This window comes from Scyliorhinus canicula, chromosome 13 (genome assembly GCF_902713615.1).
Source record: "Scyliorhinus canicula chromosome 13, sScyCan1.1, whole genome shotgun sequence".
Taxonomy (NCBI): Eukaryota; Metazoa; Chordata; class Chondrichthyes; order Carcharhiniformes; family Scyliorhinidae; genus Scyliorhinus; species Scyliorhinus canicula.
Window position 1 is genome coordinate 81,776,476 of NC_052158.1, and position 18,108 is coordinate 81,794,583.

General features: G+C 38.7%; 2 protein-coding genes across 7 annotated transcripts in view; one reads left to right on the top strand and one right to left on the bottom strand.

Annotated features, from left to right (window-relative positions):
* Positions 1–18,108, bottom strand: part of gigyf2 (GRB10 interacting GYF protein 2) — a 230,498-nt gene that overhangs the window by 141,353 nt on the left and 71,037 nt on the right. For all 6 annotated transcript variants that reach the window (XM_038816236.1, XM_038816241.1, XM_038816239.1 and 3 more), the window contains 2 exons: positions 17,750–17,790; positions 12,803–12,886 (listed from right to left, as the gene is read on the bottom strand). In XM_038816236.1, coding sequence (XP_038672164.1) covers positions 12,803–12,886; positions 17,750–17,790 — 125 coding nt within the window. The remainder of the gene's footprint in view (positions 1–12,802; positions 12,887–17,749; positions 17,791–18,108) is intronic.
* kcnj13 (potassium inwardly rectifying channel subfamily J member 13) lies at positions 284–5,439 on the top strand. The gene is made up of 3 exons (XM_038816242.1): positions 284–395; positions 3,247–3,745; positions 4,084–5,439. The coding sequence occupies exons 2-3, from the start codon at positions 3,268–3,270 to the stop codon at positions 4,698–4,700; spliced, it is 1,095 nt and encodes a 364-aa protein (XP_038672170.1). The 5' UTR covers positions 284–395; positions 3,247–3,267; the 3' UTR covers positions 4,701–5,439.

The window sequence follows — 18,108 nt, forward strand, 5'->3', positions numbered from 1 at the left end:
CTAGCAGAAGCTGATGGAAACTGTTTTACTAGAAGTAATCAAGATCCTACATCACTTTCAGAGGGGTGGTGGTAGAAATTTGACATACAGTAATTCTCCAATAAACGTTAACTTGAACCACCTAACACCATAAATACAACCTGACAAGTCTCTCTATTGCAGCCCTTTTAATTGGCCACATGTAGGCAAAATGGCTAGCCTTATTAGTCCTAAAAGGAAGAAACAGATTATATTGTACATAACCCATGTAACTCTATAAAAGATTACCAAATAAGAGTGAACACACAAGCTTTACCTCCAGTGTTCACTACAATAAATATTTTTGCATTTATCCATCAAACGGCAAGCCGGATTTACAAGCAGCACGAAGAAACTTGTAAAACACCCATACTTTGGTAAGTACCAAATATTGTGAAATGTTAATTTATTGAGCTATATTTCATTTTAGAAGCCGAGATGGCATGAATGGCCAGCTTGATCATTTGTATATATAAATCACCGTTTTTAATATATATCTTTATAAAATAATCCGTTTTTGAGACACTTTAAAACTTACTGAAGATTTGGAAATGCAAAGAATCAAGAATTCATATTTAAATGAAGATGAGCATTTCATAGAATGTTATTTACAAAATAAAAAATACCATTTTAAGTAACATTTAAAGCAACTTCTGAATTAAATTCAGTGTAAAAGAAATTCTGTTCTGATGGGAACACATTTCAGCAAAAGTTACTTTGTTGGGGAGGTGGTGGGGTACAAGCATTACTCACTTCTGCAATAAACATTTACCTGAGCCACCTTACATCATAAATAGAACATGACAAGTCTCACTATTTCAGCCCTTTTAATTGGTCACCTGTAGGCAAAAACGCCTAACCTTATTAGGTCTAAAAGGAAGCAACTGTTCATATTCTATATAATCACATTCCTAACCCATGTAACTCTATAATAAAGATTACCAACGTAAGAGTGCGAAGATAAGCCTTATAAGCAGATTTGTATTCATTTGTAAAACAGCAACTGATATTTGCAAGAGACCGGTAAAACTTCAATATTTTGGTAAGTACCTGATTTTGTGAAATATTACACCTTATTTTACAAGGCTGGATGGCACAAGCTTGTGTAAATCACTAACTTTAAGAGATCATGTTAACAAAATAATTTTTTGATACTTTAAAACTTCAGTTCAGATTACATTCAACGTACAAGACTTCAATGCAAACTTAAGCATCAATAATTCAATTTTAAAGCTAGATTAATATTACACCGAATGTTGTATACAAAATAAGAAACAAGCACAATTTTAAGTATCATTTGCATCAAACGTCCGGCTTTAATTGGGGGGGGGGGGAAGACTTTTCAATTTTCAAAAAGTTGAATTGCCTTGCACCCACATTAGAAATCCTTGGAGAATCAATTTACTACATACAAACATTAATTGGTTAAATTCAACCTTTAAAGTCAATTTGATTCACATATGCATCATGACACTGGCTGATAGTTTTCAATAAAACACATCTGACCATGACATTTTTTTAAAAAACTATTCAGCTAAAAATCTTAAACTGCACTTGGTGTATCAACTGGTCACATGAATTGTATATACATCACTATTCAAAGTGAAGATCCTGCAGTTCACAAAGTAAACACTGGAAAATTTAATTTCCGATAATAATGGATCTTCCAGTTTTAAATCAATATACTTCAATGAGTTGATCATTATGTACCAATCAATATTTAAGTCACAATTTTACAATATATGAAACTGCTGCTAATAATTGCAAATGTATCTTTTTCTCAAATATAGTCCATTTTAAAGAAACAAATAAAAATCAAATATCACTTTTAATAAGCTAACGTAAAAACTGCAATATAAATCAACTTCTCCAAATTGAAGGGGAAAAAATTCAATATGTTCTAAAAGTTTACCTGTGTCAATCTCAGCACAGGCTATGAGACTGCAGGCAATCCACACACATTCAGGACTCAATTTTAGATCAGAGCTCTTAAGTTCTGGAATTTTGCAAAAAGTTAATTGTGCCTGCAGCTTTTCTCTAATTTGAATCTTCTGGAGTCCTCTAAACAACTACCTGCATTATAGCTGCATCAATAAATTTGATATTTTAAAAACAGAATTATTAAAGACCAAGAAACATTGTGGATATTTAAATCTGAATATTGGAGACAAAAATTCTTCCAAAAATGTCAACAGAGAATATAATTCTGAAATCAATCATTAACTTTAGCAAAACACAAACAAATTTGCCCACTGTGGCTATTTTAGTGAATACAAACCAAGGCTAGCAAGTTAAGGATTCGTCCACTAGTCAGTTCCTAAACTACTACTCAATGCAAGAGATGGCTATATATCGGAAAAATGCTTTGCTCAATGAATGTTTGTTACATTTACACAGAATTAAAATGTGCCCGTGAATGCTTTATCAAGAGCAGTGCAGTGGTTAACACTGCTGCCTCACGGCATCAAGGACCTGGTTTCAAACCCGGCCCGATCACTGCCCGTGTGGAATTTGCACATTCTCCCAGTGTCTGCGTGGATCGCACCCCCACAACCCAAAGATGTGCAGGTTAGGTGGACTAGCCACACTAAATTGCCCCTTAATTGGGAAAAAAAAGAACTGGGTACTCAATTCTTTTTAATAAGTGAATGTTTTACCAGATGAATTGGAAGGCACAACAATTTGCAAATTGGGTTGTTTAATACATTTTCATTTATCACCATTTATTTAAATCTTGGTATACTATCTATATCTGTCATTGAACTACTATTACACCATTCTGCTTTTTGAAATATAAAATTTAATTTGAAGCTAATATATACAAAAAGGCTCAATAAAAATTGCGCCCAATCTGAACATTTGACAACTACAATGCTTTTCCAACACTTCAAAATTTCAATGTGTGAAATTAATGGCGTTTTAAAAATTCACTTCCAAATGCACTTTTTCTTAAAAGACTGCAATAACAATTCCAGGTAAACAATTCCTTGCCCCACCAAAATAACTAAACAAATAGAAACTGAAAGAGTGCAGGAGATCCACGCATTAGGATGGAATTGCTTGTGCAACAAAGATGAACGCTTACTTAATCAGTTAATAGGTAAATAAGTAATCCAGCAAATCCACAACACAAGTAATTGTTAAAACAAAAGAAAAATGTAGATAATGAGGAGACAACTAAACCTCGACTAGTTGCAAATACTAACATTCTGACAACATGTTCTACAGCTAATCCAGGAGAGCAAAATAATGGATATGGTTTTCAATGATAGTGACGAAAAAGTCACTGTGCCACTTGTAGCCTTTTGGTACAAAAGAATCGTCACTAAGAATGGACACAGCAATCTCAAGATGGAGGCCGTCAGTGGAAAAAGCATCATGCAATTAAAAAGTATCTGGTCGACCTTAGTGGAAATGAGATGGCGCTGGATGTTACTGACCTTCTCAGGAGCTTTTGTTGCTCATTGGCTCTTCTTTGCCTGTTTTTGGTATTTATTGGCATATACAAATGGTGATTTAGATCTGCTTGATCATAACAACCCTCCAGAAAACCACACCATCTGTGTGAAATATATCGACAGCTTCACAGCAGCCTTCTCATTCTCACTGGAAACTCAGCTTACAATTGGTTACGGAACCATGTACCCTGATGGTGACTGTCCAGCTGCCATTGCTCTGCTTGCTATCCAAATGTTGCTGGGACTTATGGTGGAAGCTTTAATTACAGGTAACTACTCTTTAAAAGATGATTTAAGAGCAATACTTCCCTGAATTTTATTCTTTAATCATGACAGATTATTGCAGCTTTAAACAATGAAAAAAAAAGCCTTACAGTGCCTTCTTATATATTTGATCTTTTTAGATAGTATGAAAGCTATTGGTTGTTACATTGACATTTTGCATTAAGGCGATGCTGTGGCACATTCATTAAATTGTTTACAGAAGGATGGATATTAGATTATGGGGTAATAGTGCTTAATATCCGTTAACACTAATAATATGCTGATGTTTAATGGTGGAAATACTTTTGCCAGAAAGTTTACTTATAAAAGTTAATTTTTACAGGTGCCTTTGTGGCAAAGATTGCCAGACCAAAGCTTAGAGCGACTGCAATTAAGTTCAGTTACTTTGCTACTGTTGGACACCGTGAAGGCGAGCCTTGCCTGATGTTTAGGGTAGCCAACATCAGGCAAAGTCCATTAACACGCATTAAAGTAACTGCCATTCTATACCAAGAGTACAAAAACCAACACCTTCATCAGACAAACCTAGACTTTCACGTTGACAAAATGAACTCAAACGAGAGTCCCTATCTTGTCTTTCCACTTATGTTCTGCCATACCATCAATCAAAACAGCCCTCTTTATCCAATGATCCAAGGAAAGATGCCAGCCTACTACGAGATAGTAATTTTCTTGTCAGCAGAACAGGAAGATACAGGAGAAACTTTCCAAAAGAGAACCTCCTATATTGCTGAGGAAATCAAACTCAGTCAACAGTTTGCCCCCGTGATAAGCTGCACTTCCAAAGGTTACTACAAAATTACCATGGAAAACTTTGACAAGACAGTTCCTGGATTTCCTGTGCTACTTAATCCAAAGGATGCGAGGCAGAATGATTTTGTTGTCAGCATCAATGGTGATCATGCTGACACTGTATTATTCAGAGACAGTGCTGTCTGAATAATAACATTTGAAAGTAAAGGCTACCTGGTACACCCAATATCAAATTGTTGCCATTGTTAGGGAAAAACAGAAGTGTAAATTGAATATGGTTTGAATATTATACTGTCAAAAATCAACCGCCTTAATTTATAGTCTTAAAACATAACCAAGGATCTGGATCTGGGAGGTCAGTCATTAGCAGTGGGATAAGATGATATACCATTACCACGTACACAGAAAATAGTACGTCTGATGAAGACTGCAACGAACCAGTCTTGAAAAGCAATGGTCAATCTTTATACCGTTTATTTCATTCTGTATGATTTCTGCCACCTATTTTCAAGATTTGATTTGTCAGTATAGTGGAGCTTTATTCTGTATGTGTGTGCATTGGACTGCAGGGAGACAGCTGAGAAGAGAGGCCGCTAACAAAGCTAGTTTAACTTTGTGAAAGAAAGAAAAAGTACATTTTAGTAATATGGTACACAATTGTCATCAGAATAAGGTATCTGTAGTATTTGTGCAAATTACTTTAAATGTGAAGGCAAAAAAAATCAAGCCTTCATGCTTTAATAATAGAGACCTGGGTCCAAATAATCATAATTAGTTCCAACAATGATTTTTAAAAATCACTAATTATTTGCCATATCTCAAGCTATAACTTTGATACAACCATTTTACTGCTCGAACCAAGTGAAAATGACAGCCAAACTGTCAAAATCAGTTAGAAGTCTTACACCACCAGGTTAAAGTCCAATGGGTATATTTGGAATCAGCATGGTAGCACAGTGGTTAATACAGTTGCTTCACAGCTCCAGGGTCCCAGGTTCGATTCCCAGCTTGGGCCACTGTCTGTGTGGAGTCTGCACTTTCTCCCAGTGCCTGCGTGGGTTTCCTCCAGGTGCTCCGGTTTCCTCCCACAGTCGACCAATGTGCCGGTTAGGTGGATTGGCCATGATAAATTGCCCTTAGTGTCCAAAAAGGTTAGGTGGGGTTACTGGGTTACAGGGATAGTATGGAGGTGTGGGCTTAAGTGGGGTGATCTTTCCAAGGGCCAGTGCAGATTCGATGTGCCGAATGGCCTCCTTCACCACTTTAAATTCTATGACTAGCTTTCAGAGCGCAGTTCCTTCATTAGGACTCACCTGATGAAGGAGCTGCACTCCAACAGCTAGTGATTCCAAATGAACCTGTTGGACTTTAACCTGGTGTTGTAAGACTTCTTACTGTGCCCACCCCAGTCCAACGCCAGCATCTCCACATCAAATTGTCAAAAGCCACACAATGATTTGATTTTTGTCTTTGGTACTGAAGTTAAAACTGAAGACCAACAGACAACCGTCCAATTTTGCAGGCTAGAAAATTCGGCTGAATTTATTGCATAGCGGATTCAAAGATTTTAAGCATGCCTCTAATACTTTGATTAAACAGTTAATATTTATCAACAAAAATTTAATCTGTTAAAGGTCAAAATAGAAAGAATTTTTTTAAAAATTAGATAAAAAATTAGCTGCTTTAACATCCTGCCCCTTCAACTCAAATATAGTCCAGAATTTGGTTGAGCAGGGAGTAGACGAGAAATGAAAGATTATTTTTCCACTAAGATAATGTTAATTTACTTAAGTTGTTCATTTAGCCATTTCTAGCTCAATACCTAAATCCATCCACAATTCAGCAGAAACATAAATTTCAGTGACGTCATAAGTATGTGGAATTTAAAAGAAACATAAGTGCAATCAGGATTGCTTTGCTGAGGTGGTAGGAGACGGCTGCAAGTTTTACAGAAATAACAGTCTACAGGCTATTCCTGCCTGTGCCTACCCTTTAACTAGAGCTATGTATAATTCAATTTTCTGCCCTTCCAGGTAGCATCTACTTTTACTCAGCATATAGCCAGTGATGTATCGTGTTAGAGAATATCTGATGTCAACACTTGAGGTACAAGAAATGGAAAAATAACTCTGTTCCTCTACATCGTTATCCCTCTCCATGGGCACAAAATATTAAAATATTTCTGCCAATTAGAAAAGTAGTAATTGGGATAAGATGCTCCCACATTTAAAAAGGTGCTTCTCTAATTCATGCATCAACATTTTTCAAAGCATATTGACATTTCACACATTAACAAATCTCAAAGTATGAATTGTCTTGCGGTGAAACATTAAGCTCATTAAATAAAAATGTAAAATAGAAACTGGCCACAATACCAAGGTCTGAAACAAAATTGTGTGATTTATTTTCATATTCCATATTGTGGAAAATCTATTATTGTAGTCTGTTAGAAAGAGCGTAAATCCATCTTGAAACTCGCAGGTTTTCATTTTTGCATCGATTTCTATGGCTTGTTTATGAAGATCATTTGGATGTCTCAAGCTTTATACACACTTGAAAATATAATTACTCGGAACCCAGTTAAAAATGGTTATATATGACTAAAAGAATGGCTACTAATGGGAAACAGCTGACCCAAGCGCCTCTAGTTTCCAGAAATATCAACAATTTATGGAATAGTGTCAGCATGAAAAGGTTTGCTGAGGTCAGGTCCATGTCACCCATGGAGAAGGTGCCCTGTGAAATTCAGTTGAATGGGGCTACACCCAGTCCTAATACCTGTGTCTACTCAGGTACAATGAGTACAATGAACCATATATAAATATTATGGTGGAGGAAAAGATAGTTCCCTAACAGACATTGGTGTTCAGTATGGTAACTGCCAAGGCCTCTCCTATCAATTTAGTGGTCCACAGGAAAACACCACAATTGCAGCGTATAGTGTATTGGGGTAACTGGAGGTGGATTCAGGGCAGGAATTCACTGAGCGAAGCGCTATTTATATAAACGGCTCTAGTTTTGTAGGAGGAAAAAGGAAGACAGGCTGCAGAATTTGTGAACCGCAGGAGGAGGATGAATTAGCCATGTCCTTTCCCATTGTTATGGGTGTCCAGTAGACAAGAGCTAGCCGCCGTGACTCCGGAGGTCACTCAGTCGACTGAAAGATGAGAATCAAGTAAAAGGCGAGAAAGGAATCTACCTGGCAATAACTTAATAACGCATGAAAACAATAGGTTAAAAATGCCCTCAAAAGTTAAAATTGCTGAGAGAAAAGCAACGGAATTTAGTTTTTAAAAATGTGAATGGAAATTTTCTGGAGTATGAAAGTCAATCATTAAACAGTTGTATGTGTACCAGCATTTACATCCTTCTCTGCAGGTTTAAAAGTTGTTAACTCTTTGTAGTCGTGCCTTCAAAGTTGGAAGCATAAAAGTTCCATTACTTGTAACACGTTTAAAATTTGGTTCTGTGCTGTGAAAGGCACGGAGTTCAATTTATAAGCGATGAGCTTCAATCCTGAATGTGTCTGGCAGAAATCCAAAATAAACTTTTTTTTAAGTACTTGAGTTTTTAAAAAATGGCTATTGCTTCCTTTGCAGCCAAATTAAAAACATGCCTCGTGGGTTGTTTATCCAAATAAAGTTAAGTAGCAAACGTTAGAAATTTAAAATTGGTTTAAAGGAGAAAAGGGATGAGAATATGGGAAAGATTCTGCCCCCTTTTGGATTATACCGTTAAAGAGCCAATGCTACAATAGTGCTTTAAGAAGCTGGTGTGAGTGTTTCATTATGGGATGTGCTGCCTTCTTTAACCCTTTGGTATAAGAATGGTAAAACTTTTATTTAACTGTGGAAGCTAACTTATTTAGTTTTATTTGTCTTCAGTTTTATTCGTCATTTGGAAGGCATCTGAAGAAAGAAGAAAAATGCCAAATTATCTTTTCTTTTTAAAGTTCATGTTACTCTGTTTTATGCTTAAGTTTTGGTCTGAATTGAAATGGAATTATCATGGTTAACTAACCTATCAACTTGTGAAAACCAGACTTCCACTGTGACTAATGAAATTCTGTTATTTATGTGAAGGTATGGGGGAGATCTTTAGATCCCACTTAAGATGTTCACATATAAAACTGGCAGTTTTGAATTTTAAATGTTTAAATGATATGAATTGGAATATTTGAACTAATTCTGTTTGTTTCATCATTTTGTTTATACCAAAGTTGGAAATTGCCTACAAAAAAGATAAGTAGTTTAGAAACAACTGACGTTTAATTTAAAACGTTGTTCTGTCTGATGAGAATGCTTTCTTTTGAAATTGGTGTCAATGATTCTTATAGTTTTAATTACAAAGGATTAAAAAAGAACTTGTGCAAACTTAAAATACCAAGATTTGTGAAGATGGCTTAAAATGGTGTTGGATTCAACATATAAAGCAATCGTGTGCATCTGAATATATTTTGCTGCGCCTTCGAAAACAAATAGAGGAAATAACTCTTTCTGCTGATGGCTATTTTGACCCCACTTAAATTTAACATACAACATTTGCATTGCTGAGCGCAAATGCATATATTTGGCATTATTAAATTTCAAGTTTCTAAATTAACTTTTGTTTGGACAAATTAACCTTTTGGGCTCGAGCCACAGTGGACTTTTTCATCTTCTTGAAAAAACAGATGACAATGGTTTCTGGGGCTGGTTTAGCTCACTGGGCTAAATCACTGGCTTTTAAAGCAGACCAACAGCACGGTTCGATTCCCGTACCAGCCTCCCCGGACAGGCGCCGGAATGTGGCGACTAGGGGCTTTTCACAGTAACTTCAGTTGAAGCCTACTTGTGACAATAAGCGATTTTCATTCATTTCATTTCAAGAGAAGCTGCAGCTTTTTGCATTTAAGATGTGCAGCCATTGAATGTCGTTGCATGGTGACTCGACCAATCAAAGACTTGGCCCTTTAAACCATTTGTTATCTTCTGAGAGTGTTTGAGAAGGGGAGATATAGAAGTGACATCTAAACTAGATGCAAAAATATCATACAAAATCACCAAGCTGGGGTGTCATAGTGTACGACATTGGAATTGATAAATGAAATTGAAAGGAGTTGCTACTTCAAGAGAAATTTACCTGATCCAAGAGCCAAGTTTCAGTTAAAGAAACAAAGACACTGAAATGCAGTCTAGGTGGTTCCCGGGTATTAAAGTAAAGTTTATTTTCAGGGATAAGTAAATTTTCTCAGCCCAACAATACTATTTGAATTTCAAATAATTATGAAATGTGAAATGCAAAGCAACGGTTATAAATAAGGGTCATCTAAAACAAACAGACCAACAAAATGTGCTAATTCCTGAAATCAACTGAGAATGTTTTGATTTGTGTTTTAAGGGCATTTTAAAGGAATATTGTGTTGGGCAATAAAGTTCCTCCGGGGCTCACAAATGAGCTGGAATGGCAATGAAAAGGATATGCAAAATCTGACAGTGATGTGCAAAATTTAATAGAAGGGATTGAGGGTAAGACAGGGAAAAACACACTCCCAAATGGGAAATAGAAAAACTGCCAGGGCATGGCTCATTGGAATATACCAATTTGGTATGTATGTTCTGGTAAAAGGTATGGATGAGGCAATTAAATTAATAGGCAAAGATACAAACATCCCGAAGAGGAAGCTATGAACTTAAGATAACTGTATTTTATGCTAGCCTGGTTACTAAACGAGACATCAGAATCATACATTGAGTGATGAGCAAAAATCTTGAGACAGACACCCAACCCCCTTCATTTTTCGATAAAACACAAGGATGCCTTGTATGGCCATGATGTTGGGATAGCAGTGTTAAGTGTGCAGTTGTCATTTGTTACCTGTGAAATAACTAAAATGCATGTGAAATTGTGCTGAAGAATTAAATGGAGACATACTCAGTTACTTCAGAAACACCAAAACGTGAAACAGTTAGTGTAGCCAGTAGTGACTGAAAACATACTCCATGCAGAAAATCAGGATAGAATTAACACAAGTAATAGTCATAAAGAATAAAACTGAAGTCAAAGGGATTTGGATTGAGACAATTGAAGGCTAGGAAGAAATAATATTTAGCAAAAACATCATCTACAAGATGGGTACAGTTGAAGGGAGAGCTGTAGAATCATTTTAGTCAATACTTCTTTATCAGTTTCTTCAACTTGCACTTACATCAGAATATTGTAGAATTGATGGCCCTTCTTGTGAATATTTGTGGCTGGGGGGGACGGACCCTCCAGAATATTCACTTGCTGCTGCTTATGGTAAGTGCATAAATAAGAAGTCTCTTTCAGAATATTGCTAATTCACAAACAAGTAGATATTGTTTTAGAAGTTGATTAGGACACAATTAGTTATAGTAGCAATCTCACTGACTGCCATGATACAATGAAACTAAAAGAGAAAGCACGGCAGGGGGCTGACTAGAATTTGTGAATTCAAGTATTAATGGACACTTGTGAAAATAAGATAATAATGGCTTTATTAAAAATTGGGGTTGGCAAAATACTCTGACCGATGCCAATTCAGTTTCCGTTAGAATTTACTGAAGTATTCTGTATTAATGTCGTTTTCCCAGACAGTCTCATCAAAGTGAACAAAGCCATGATGTTCAAGGATGAAACATGTATTTTAAATAAGTTACCAGACCTTGAGAATTAATGACTTTTGACCACTTTAAGTAAGACACAATGGGTGAGATATTTCCATTTTGCTTATGCTGTTTTCCCAGTGGTGTGCAATGGGAAATCCCATTGACAGCGGTGGGACCAGAAGATCTTGCCTCCCGCTGTCCTGCCTCCTGCTGCCGAGAAACATGCCACAAGGAGGCCAGAGAATCACACCCAAATTCTTTTGGTAGATTGCCAACCAGTCAGGCCCAGCTGAATATCCAAGCGTAAGGAACACTCGAGCACTTCAACTAATGGAAACTGACTGAAGCAAATTTAAAGGTTGACAATGCAGGACAGGCTTTTTCCAAAAGGCATTGTGTATTATAGGTACATTAGCCGAAAATAAATGCTATCGGACTATAAGTCGCTGTCGGTGGAAAGTTTGTCCCTCCCTAGAATTGAATTAAATGAAAATTGAGGTAGAAGGTACTGTTTAAATAAACTTATGGGGTGACTTGGTCAGTTACTAGAACATTGCATTCAGCAGGAGGTTGTTAATTTCAGGTGTTTATGGGTATTTTCCTTGCATTAGCTTTTAATCAATTCATTGATAGTGATCCTTACGATAGGAAATAGTTAATAGTCAAGTGATCATGTTAATTAGAGATTAATTGGTTAAGCACACCACTGGGTGCATAAAAAGGGGAAACAGGGGCTGATTAAGATAGTTTTATGTGAATTAGAATAAAGCTCCATCTGAAAGTAAAGACTTGGGTTTTTTCTTACCAACTAGCCACTGGAACTTTACAGTGTTAAGTAATCCATAGTAGTGTATAGGTCTTGGTTGCTTTTGATATAATCGGAATGAGTTTAATAAAGTTGAGAAATAAATCGAGAAATTGAGTGCACTCATTATTTTCTATAACTACCATGTCCGAACCAGAATAAGTAAAATAAAAAATTCTACACATTGCAGCTTCAGTGAGAGTATGAAACATGGAAATAACACGATCTCACAAAATATCAACTAACTCGACAGGCTAACTGGAGATCAAACATTAAGATTTTGTGAAAGTTGCTTAAGAAACAAATTGAATCAAAATAAAACAAAAAAGGCAAAAATGCAAATATTCTAAAAGATCTGGAATGGTCTTGGCAAAGTGGACATGGAAAAGATCTTTACTCTTGTGGGTTATTCCAAGACCAGAGTCTTAAAATTCTCAGAGGCAACTTGAAACACAAACAGTCCAGCCATGATGTTATTGAATGACCGAGCAGGTACAAAGTCTACTTCTGCAACTATTTAATATATTTGTATAATTTTTGGGACAAAATCAAAGCATATTTGAAAGTTTTAAATCATTTTTGTGTGCTTCTTTTAACTCTGTTGTTCTATTTTGAGCTACTTTCTGCATGAGCAAATGTCAGACCTCTCAAATATATACCCAGACTCCGAGAGCAGGTTACTTGTGAGTTTGATTAAAACCTAGTGATGTTTATGGAACTTGACCGTCTAACACTTGGTTTATTATAAACACAAACAAATGGATGCAGTTTCCAGCTTCCCCAAGAAGAAAGATTCTTGAACTGTATCATCTTTAAGTTATATAGGTAAAACATTAATTTTGAAATCCATAGTATTAAATGTGCACATAGCATACCTGATTTTAAAATGAACCCAGATGATGAGAGGAAATCACTTGGAGCACCCAGACTGGAGTGTTGGTCCTTAGGATGACTCAAACCTTAAATAAAAAGTGCACAAATTTTAACTTTCTACCGCAACAACTTGATTTTAAAGAGTAATGCATTGTTTCACTGCAAGGTGAATTGGATGTGCACAGTTCAAAGCAAGACTATTTCTTAAATGCTGCGCAATACTGAAATTATTAAGAAAGCTTTTCTGAAAACTGCCGATTTAAGTTGATATAGGAAACTACTCTTACAGCGGGGAGTCATTCGCAAGATAATTAAAGAGGATATACTTTGAAGAGCATCTTCAAAAATTTGAAATATTCAACTGAAATTCTGATCAGTCAAATGTAACTTCTTTGTTGACAATTCTCTTCTCGTCAATGAGAACATTGGTGCTCAAAGAGAACATATTCATATTTTGCACACCTAGTTCAGCACAAGTCAAAGCTTTGTATCACTGTAATTGTTTTTGTTTCATGAGGGATACCAGTAACATTAAGTTACTGAACTGAAATGATCCCGAGACAATGGCAAAATACTGCAGATTGAAGTCTGAAATAAAAACAGAAAATTACTGGGAACACTCAGCAGGTCTGGCAGTATCGTGGAGAAACACAGAATTAATATTTCAGTCCTGTCACCTCTCGTCAAGTGGATGAAAAGTCACAAAGTATTAATTCTGTTTCTCTCTTTACAGATAATGCCAGATCTAAGCATTTTCAACATTTTTTGTTTTAATTACCATTACCCTGAGCCATCGGTTTGAATCCCACTGCAGTAGCTACGGTATTTAAGTTAAAGTTAAATAAATAAATCTGGAATAAAACACCAGCATCATCAGTAATGGTAATCATGAAACTATCAAATTGTCATAAAAATCCATCTGCTTCTTTAATGTCCTAGAGGAAAGGCAATTTGCCATCTAAACCCTGCCTGGCCTATATGTGACTTTAAACTCACATCAATATGATTCACTGCCGTCTGAAATGGTGTAATAAACTTGTATCAAAAACACTACAGACACTACATAATAAAACAGGGTGGACCATCCAGCATTAGCCTAGTCAGATTGGAACATGATAACTGTGCTTAGCTAAATCAACTCTGAAATCCCTTTGCACTTATAGGTGAAGATGTGCCACAATTGGGAGAGCTGACCCATAGACTAGTTAAGCCTTAGTCATTTACACACATACATATCTTTGTCTACATCCCCGACTCCTCATCACCACCCCAGAGTCATGCCCCGTCTAACCAGTAGGGTATATACACCAGAAGTAATGGCGCAAAAGTATGCAGTCAGAAGAGAGCTGCTCTGGAATCCCATGAAATGTGATGGCATCAGATTGAACATGCACAAGAAAACCACATGATTCAATATTTCTCGATGACGAGCACCACTTAGATCAAGCACGGAGAGTAACAAGGGAGCTGAAAAACTCTGGATATGGATCTTCAACACTCATCACCAAAACGGACCAAATTGGTCCAGTTTTGATGAACGGCAGAATGGGCCTGCTGCAGAAAGTGAGTGCACCAACATAAAGCGACCTTGCACGCAAATTCTACCTATTACAATTGCATCACTCCATGACAATATTGGCAGGAATGACAACCACAATTCCTTAGGAAGAAAAGCTCCCGTCATCAGAGGACAATGTTCACAGTGTTGTATGGCACTGCCACCGTGCTAAATCAGTTAGCTTCAGAACAGATCCAGGAGCCCAAAACTGGCCATTGAGATGTTTCATTAGCAGCAGTAGAATTCTCTCCCACCACAATCACAACCTCATGAACTGGCACATCCTTCAGTCCGCCATTACTTTCAAGTCAATCTTGGTTCAATGAGTAAAATAGAAGGGCATTCCAGGAACAGCCAAGGCATACGACAAAAGGTGCTAACCTGAATAAACTACAAAACGGGACATGTAATTCCACAAGCAATGGATTAGATCAAAGCTCTACAGTCTTGACACATCAAATATGAACGGTGGACAATTGAAAAGCTAATGGGAGGAGGGGGGAAAGAAGATGGGCTCCAAGGACATTCCCATCCTCGACAATGGCAGAGTTGAATACGAGTGCAAAAAATAAATGGCTGAACCGTCTTTGCAACTGGTTCCACCCATCACAGAATTCAGCCTACAGTTAATTCAGTTCACTCTGTGCCATAAGGAAACATCAAAGCACAGTGGATCACTGAATACATAACAGGCTATGGCCCTCAAAACATCTCAGCTATAGTGGTGAAAATGTGCACTCCAGAAGTAGCCATTTCCCTAACCAAGATGCTGCAGTTCAGCTCCAATACTAGCGTATACCTGAAAGTGGCAAATTACCCAGGTGTGCATGCCATGTCCACAAAAAGCCAATCACCATTATTCTACTCTCAATCATTACAGCGATGGAGGTAACGTTCCCTGAAAGCTGTGTCATCAGGCAGAAACCCGAAAGCTGCTGAGCAAGCAGCACACAAGTCAACCCCTTTGTTACCACATACATAAACAAGTCGATTGTGCACTACAAAAAAAAATTAAGAGCATACATTAGACGTCAGCACTGCTATCATGAAATCCTTACTCACTAGAAATCTGTCCAGTTTGGGTTCTGCCAGCACCACCTGGCTCCAGATCTAATCACAGCCATGGTCCAAACACAGACAAGGAATTCATTGTTGGAGTACGGTGAAGCTGACTGACATCTACATCAAAGGCAGAACTTGACCATGTGTGGCATCACAGAGCCCCAGTAACACTGAAGTCAATTCAAATCGGGGGGAAAGTCAGATCTAGCAAAAAGGAAGGTGGCCTTGGTTGTTTCAGGCCAACCATCTTGAGTTCCGGAACATACCTTTAGGAGTTATCAGTGAAATATCCTGGCCCAACCCTCTTCAGCTGCTTTATCAATAGACTTCCTTCCAATGTAAGGTTAGAGACAAGTATGTTTGCTGATGATTACCATTCACAACTCCTCAGATACTGGAGTAGTCCGTGTCCATTTGAAAGAACTGGACATCTTTTCAGCCTGGGCTGCTAGGTGATGAGCACCATTCCCCCCCACACATGCATCAGGCAACAAGAGGATCTATCCACCAATTTTTGACGTACTTTGACATTACCATCACTAAATCCTCAACACCAACGTGGGGGACAAGACTGAGCAAAAATTTAAATGCCATAATAGTGGTTTACAAGAGCAGAGGCTGGGTATTCTGCAACATGTCACTAACCTCTCGACACCCCAAAACCTTGCCATCAAGGCACAAGTCCAGAGTATGAAGTAATGCTCTCAGCCTGCCTGGGAGGAATTCAGTTCCAACACTAAAAGTGATCAACACCATTCAAGACAAAGCAGTCCAAACGATTGGCATGCCAACTACACGTTAAGTACGTCTTATTCAAAATGCTTGGGGCCAGGTGGATTTCGGAATTTTTCGAATTTTGGAATACCAAGCTGCAAAGACCTTCAGACATTGCTCAGAGTCACCGGTTGGTGTGGTGTCTGACGGAGGATTCCCTCCCGACCGGGAATCAGGTACCGTGCTCAACTCTTTTGGTACAACAAACTCTTGCTGTCATTTGGAAGGATACACACATGCAAGTATATTCGGTCACAGTAATGGGACACAATGTTGGGAACAATCGACACTGAGGACTCAAAACATGATTTTTGTGCTCGGGAAAAGTGCGGATTTCATAACTTTTTGAATTTCAGAGAACATCCACTCACTTCACTATTTGTGCACAGAGTGGCATCTGCAAGATACACAACAGCGACAAAAGCAGTAGAGATATCGCGCGGGATTCTCCGACCCCCTGCCTGGTCATGGAATCCCCGGCGGGTAGGGTGAATCCCGCCCCGCCGCCGGCAGCCGTACTCTCCGGTGCTGGTTTACGGACGGGGTGGGACTGCCACCACGCCGGTCAGGGGCCGTTGGCACGACCCCACCAGCAATTCTCCGGGCCCCGATGGGCCGAGCGGTGGGACCTGGCTGGTAGGCAAGCTGGTGCCGTCCTCAGGTGCCGATGGGGCGGGGGAGGGGACGACTGGCCCCAGAGGGGGCTGGCCCCCACTGTGGCCTGGCACGCGAGCGGGGCCCACCGATCTGCGGGCGGGCCTGTGCCATGGGGGTACTACTTCCTTCCACGCCGGCCTCTGTAGGGCTCCGTCATGGCCGGCGCGGAGAAGAAACCCCCTGCGTAAGCGCAAGAACACGCCGGCGTTCTGCAGCTGCGCAGGACCACGTCGGCCCTTTGCCGCCGATTGCCGCAATGCCAACCCCTCCGGCGCCGGCCTAGCCCCCGGATGTGCGGAGGATCCGCAACTTCCGGGTGGCCCAACACCAGAGTTCGCACCGTTCTTGCCACCGGTTTCGGGCCATCCCGCCAATTGCGGGAGAATCTCGCTCATCATCTCCAGCAATACATCTGATGTGGAAATATATCTCTTATTTCTTTGTTGTCACAAGACTACAATCCTGAAATTACTGATCAAACCGTATATTGGGCACACCCTCACCACATGGGCTACAGTGATTTAAGAATACAGATTCATTCCAGTCTTCAAGTGCAGCTAGGGATGGGCAATAAATGCTGGCCTTGCCGGTGACACCCATATGCCCTGGATGAATAAAAATGCCCTGGATGAATAAAAACAGAAGTCAACCCCAGCCAAATACTCTACAATCCATTATGAAAATTCCCATTCTGCTGAAATTAAATTAATTAATTTTCAAACTTAGTTCACCTAGTAATCTTATAGCTACTGGATTGAATTTCAACCTAGAATCCGAGTGAAAAGAACATGCTTTTATTCAGTCATGCTTTAAAACCCCCAGATGGATTATATATGTGAGAACAGTATACATCCTGCTGGAACAATACAATATAGTAAATCAATTAAAACTAACTGACCTGGATCTTTTCGCCCTGGTTTTTCAAACCGCCGTTCTCCCCTATCAAAAGTAAAAACAATTTAAATGTTCTTCTAGTTAATAGCCACAATGCTAGCATAGTAAGAGATTACTAAACATTAAAATAAAAGCAGACGGGCAGCACGGTGGCGCAGCGGATAGCATCTCCACGCAATACATCTGATATGGAAATATATCTCTGTATCTTTGTTATCACAAGGCTACCATGCTGAAATTACTGATCTAGCCTCACGGCCCCGAGGTCCCAGGTTCGATCCCGGCTCTGGGTCACGGTCCACGTGGAGTTTGCACATTCTCCCGTGTTTGCGTGGGTTTCGCCCCTACATCCATAAAGATGTG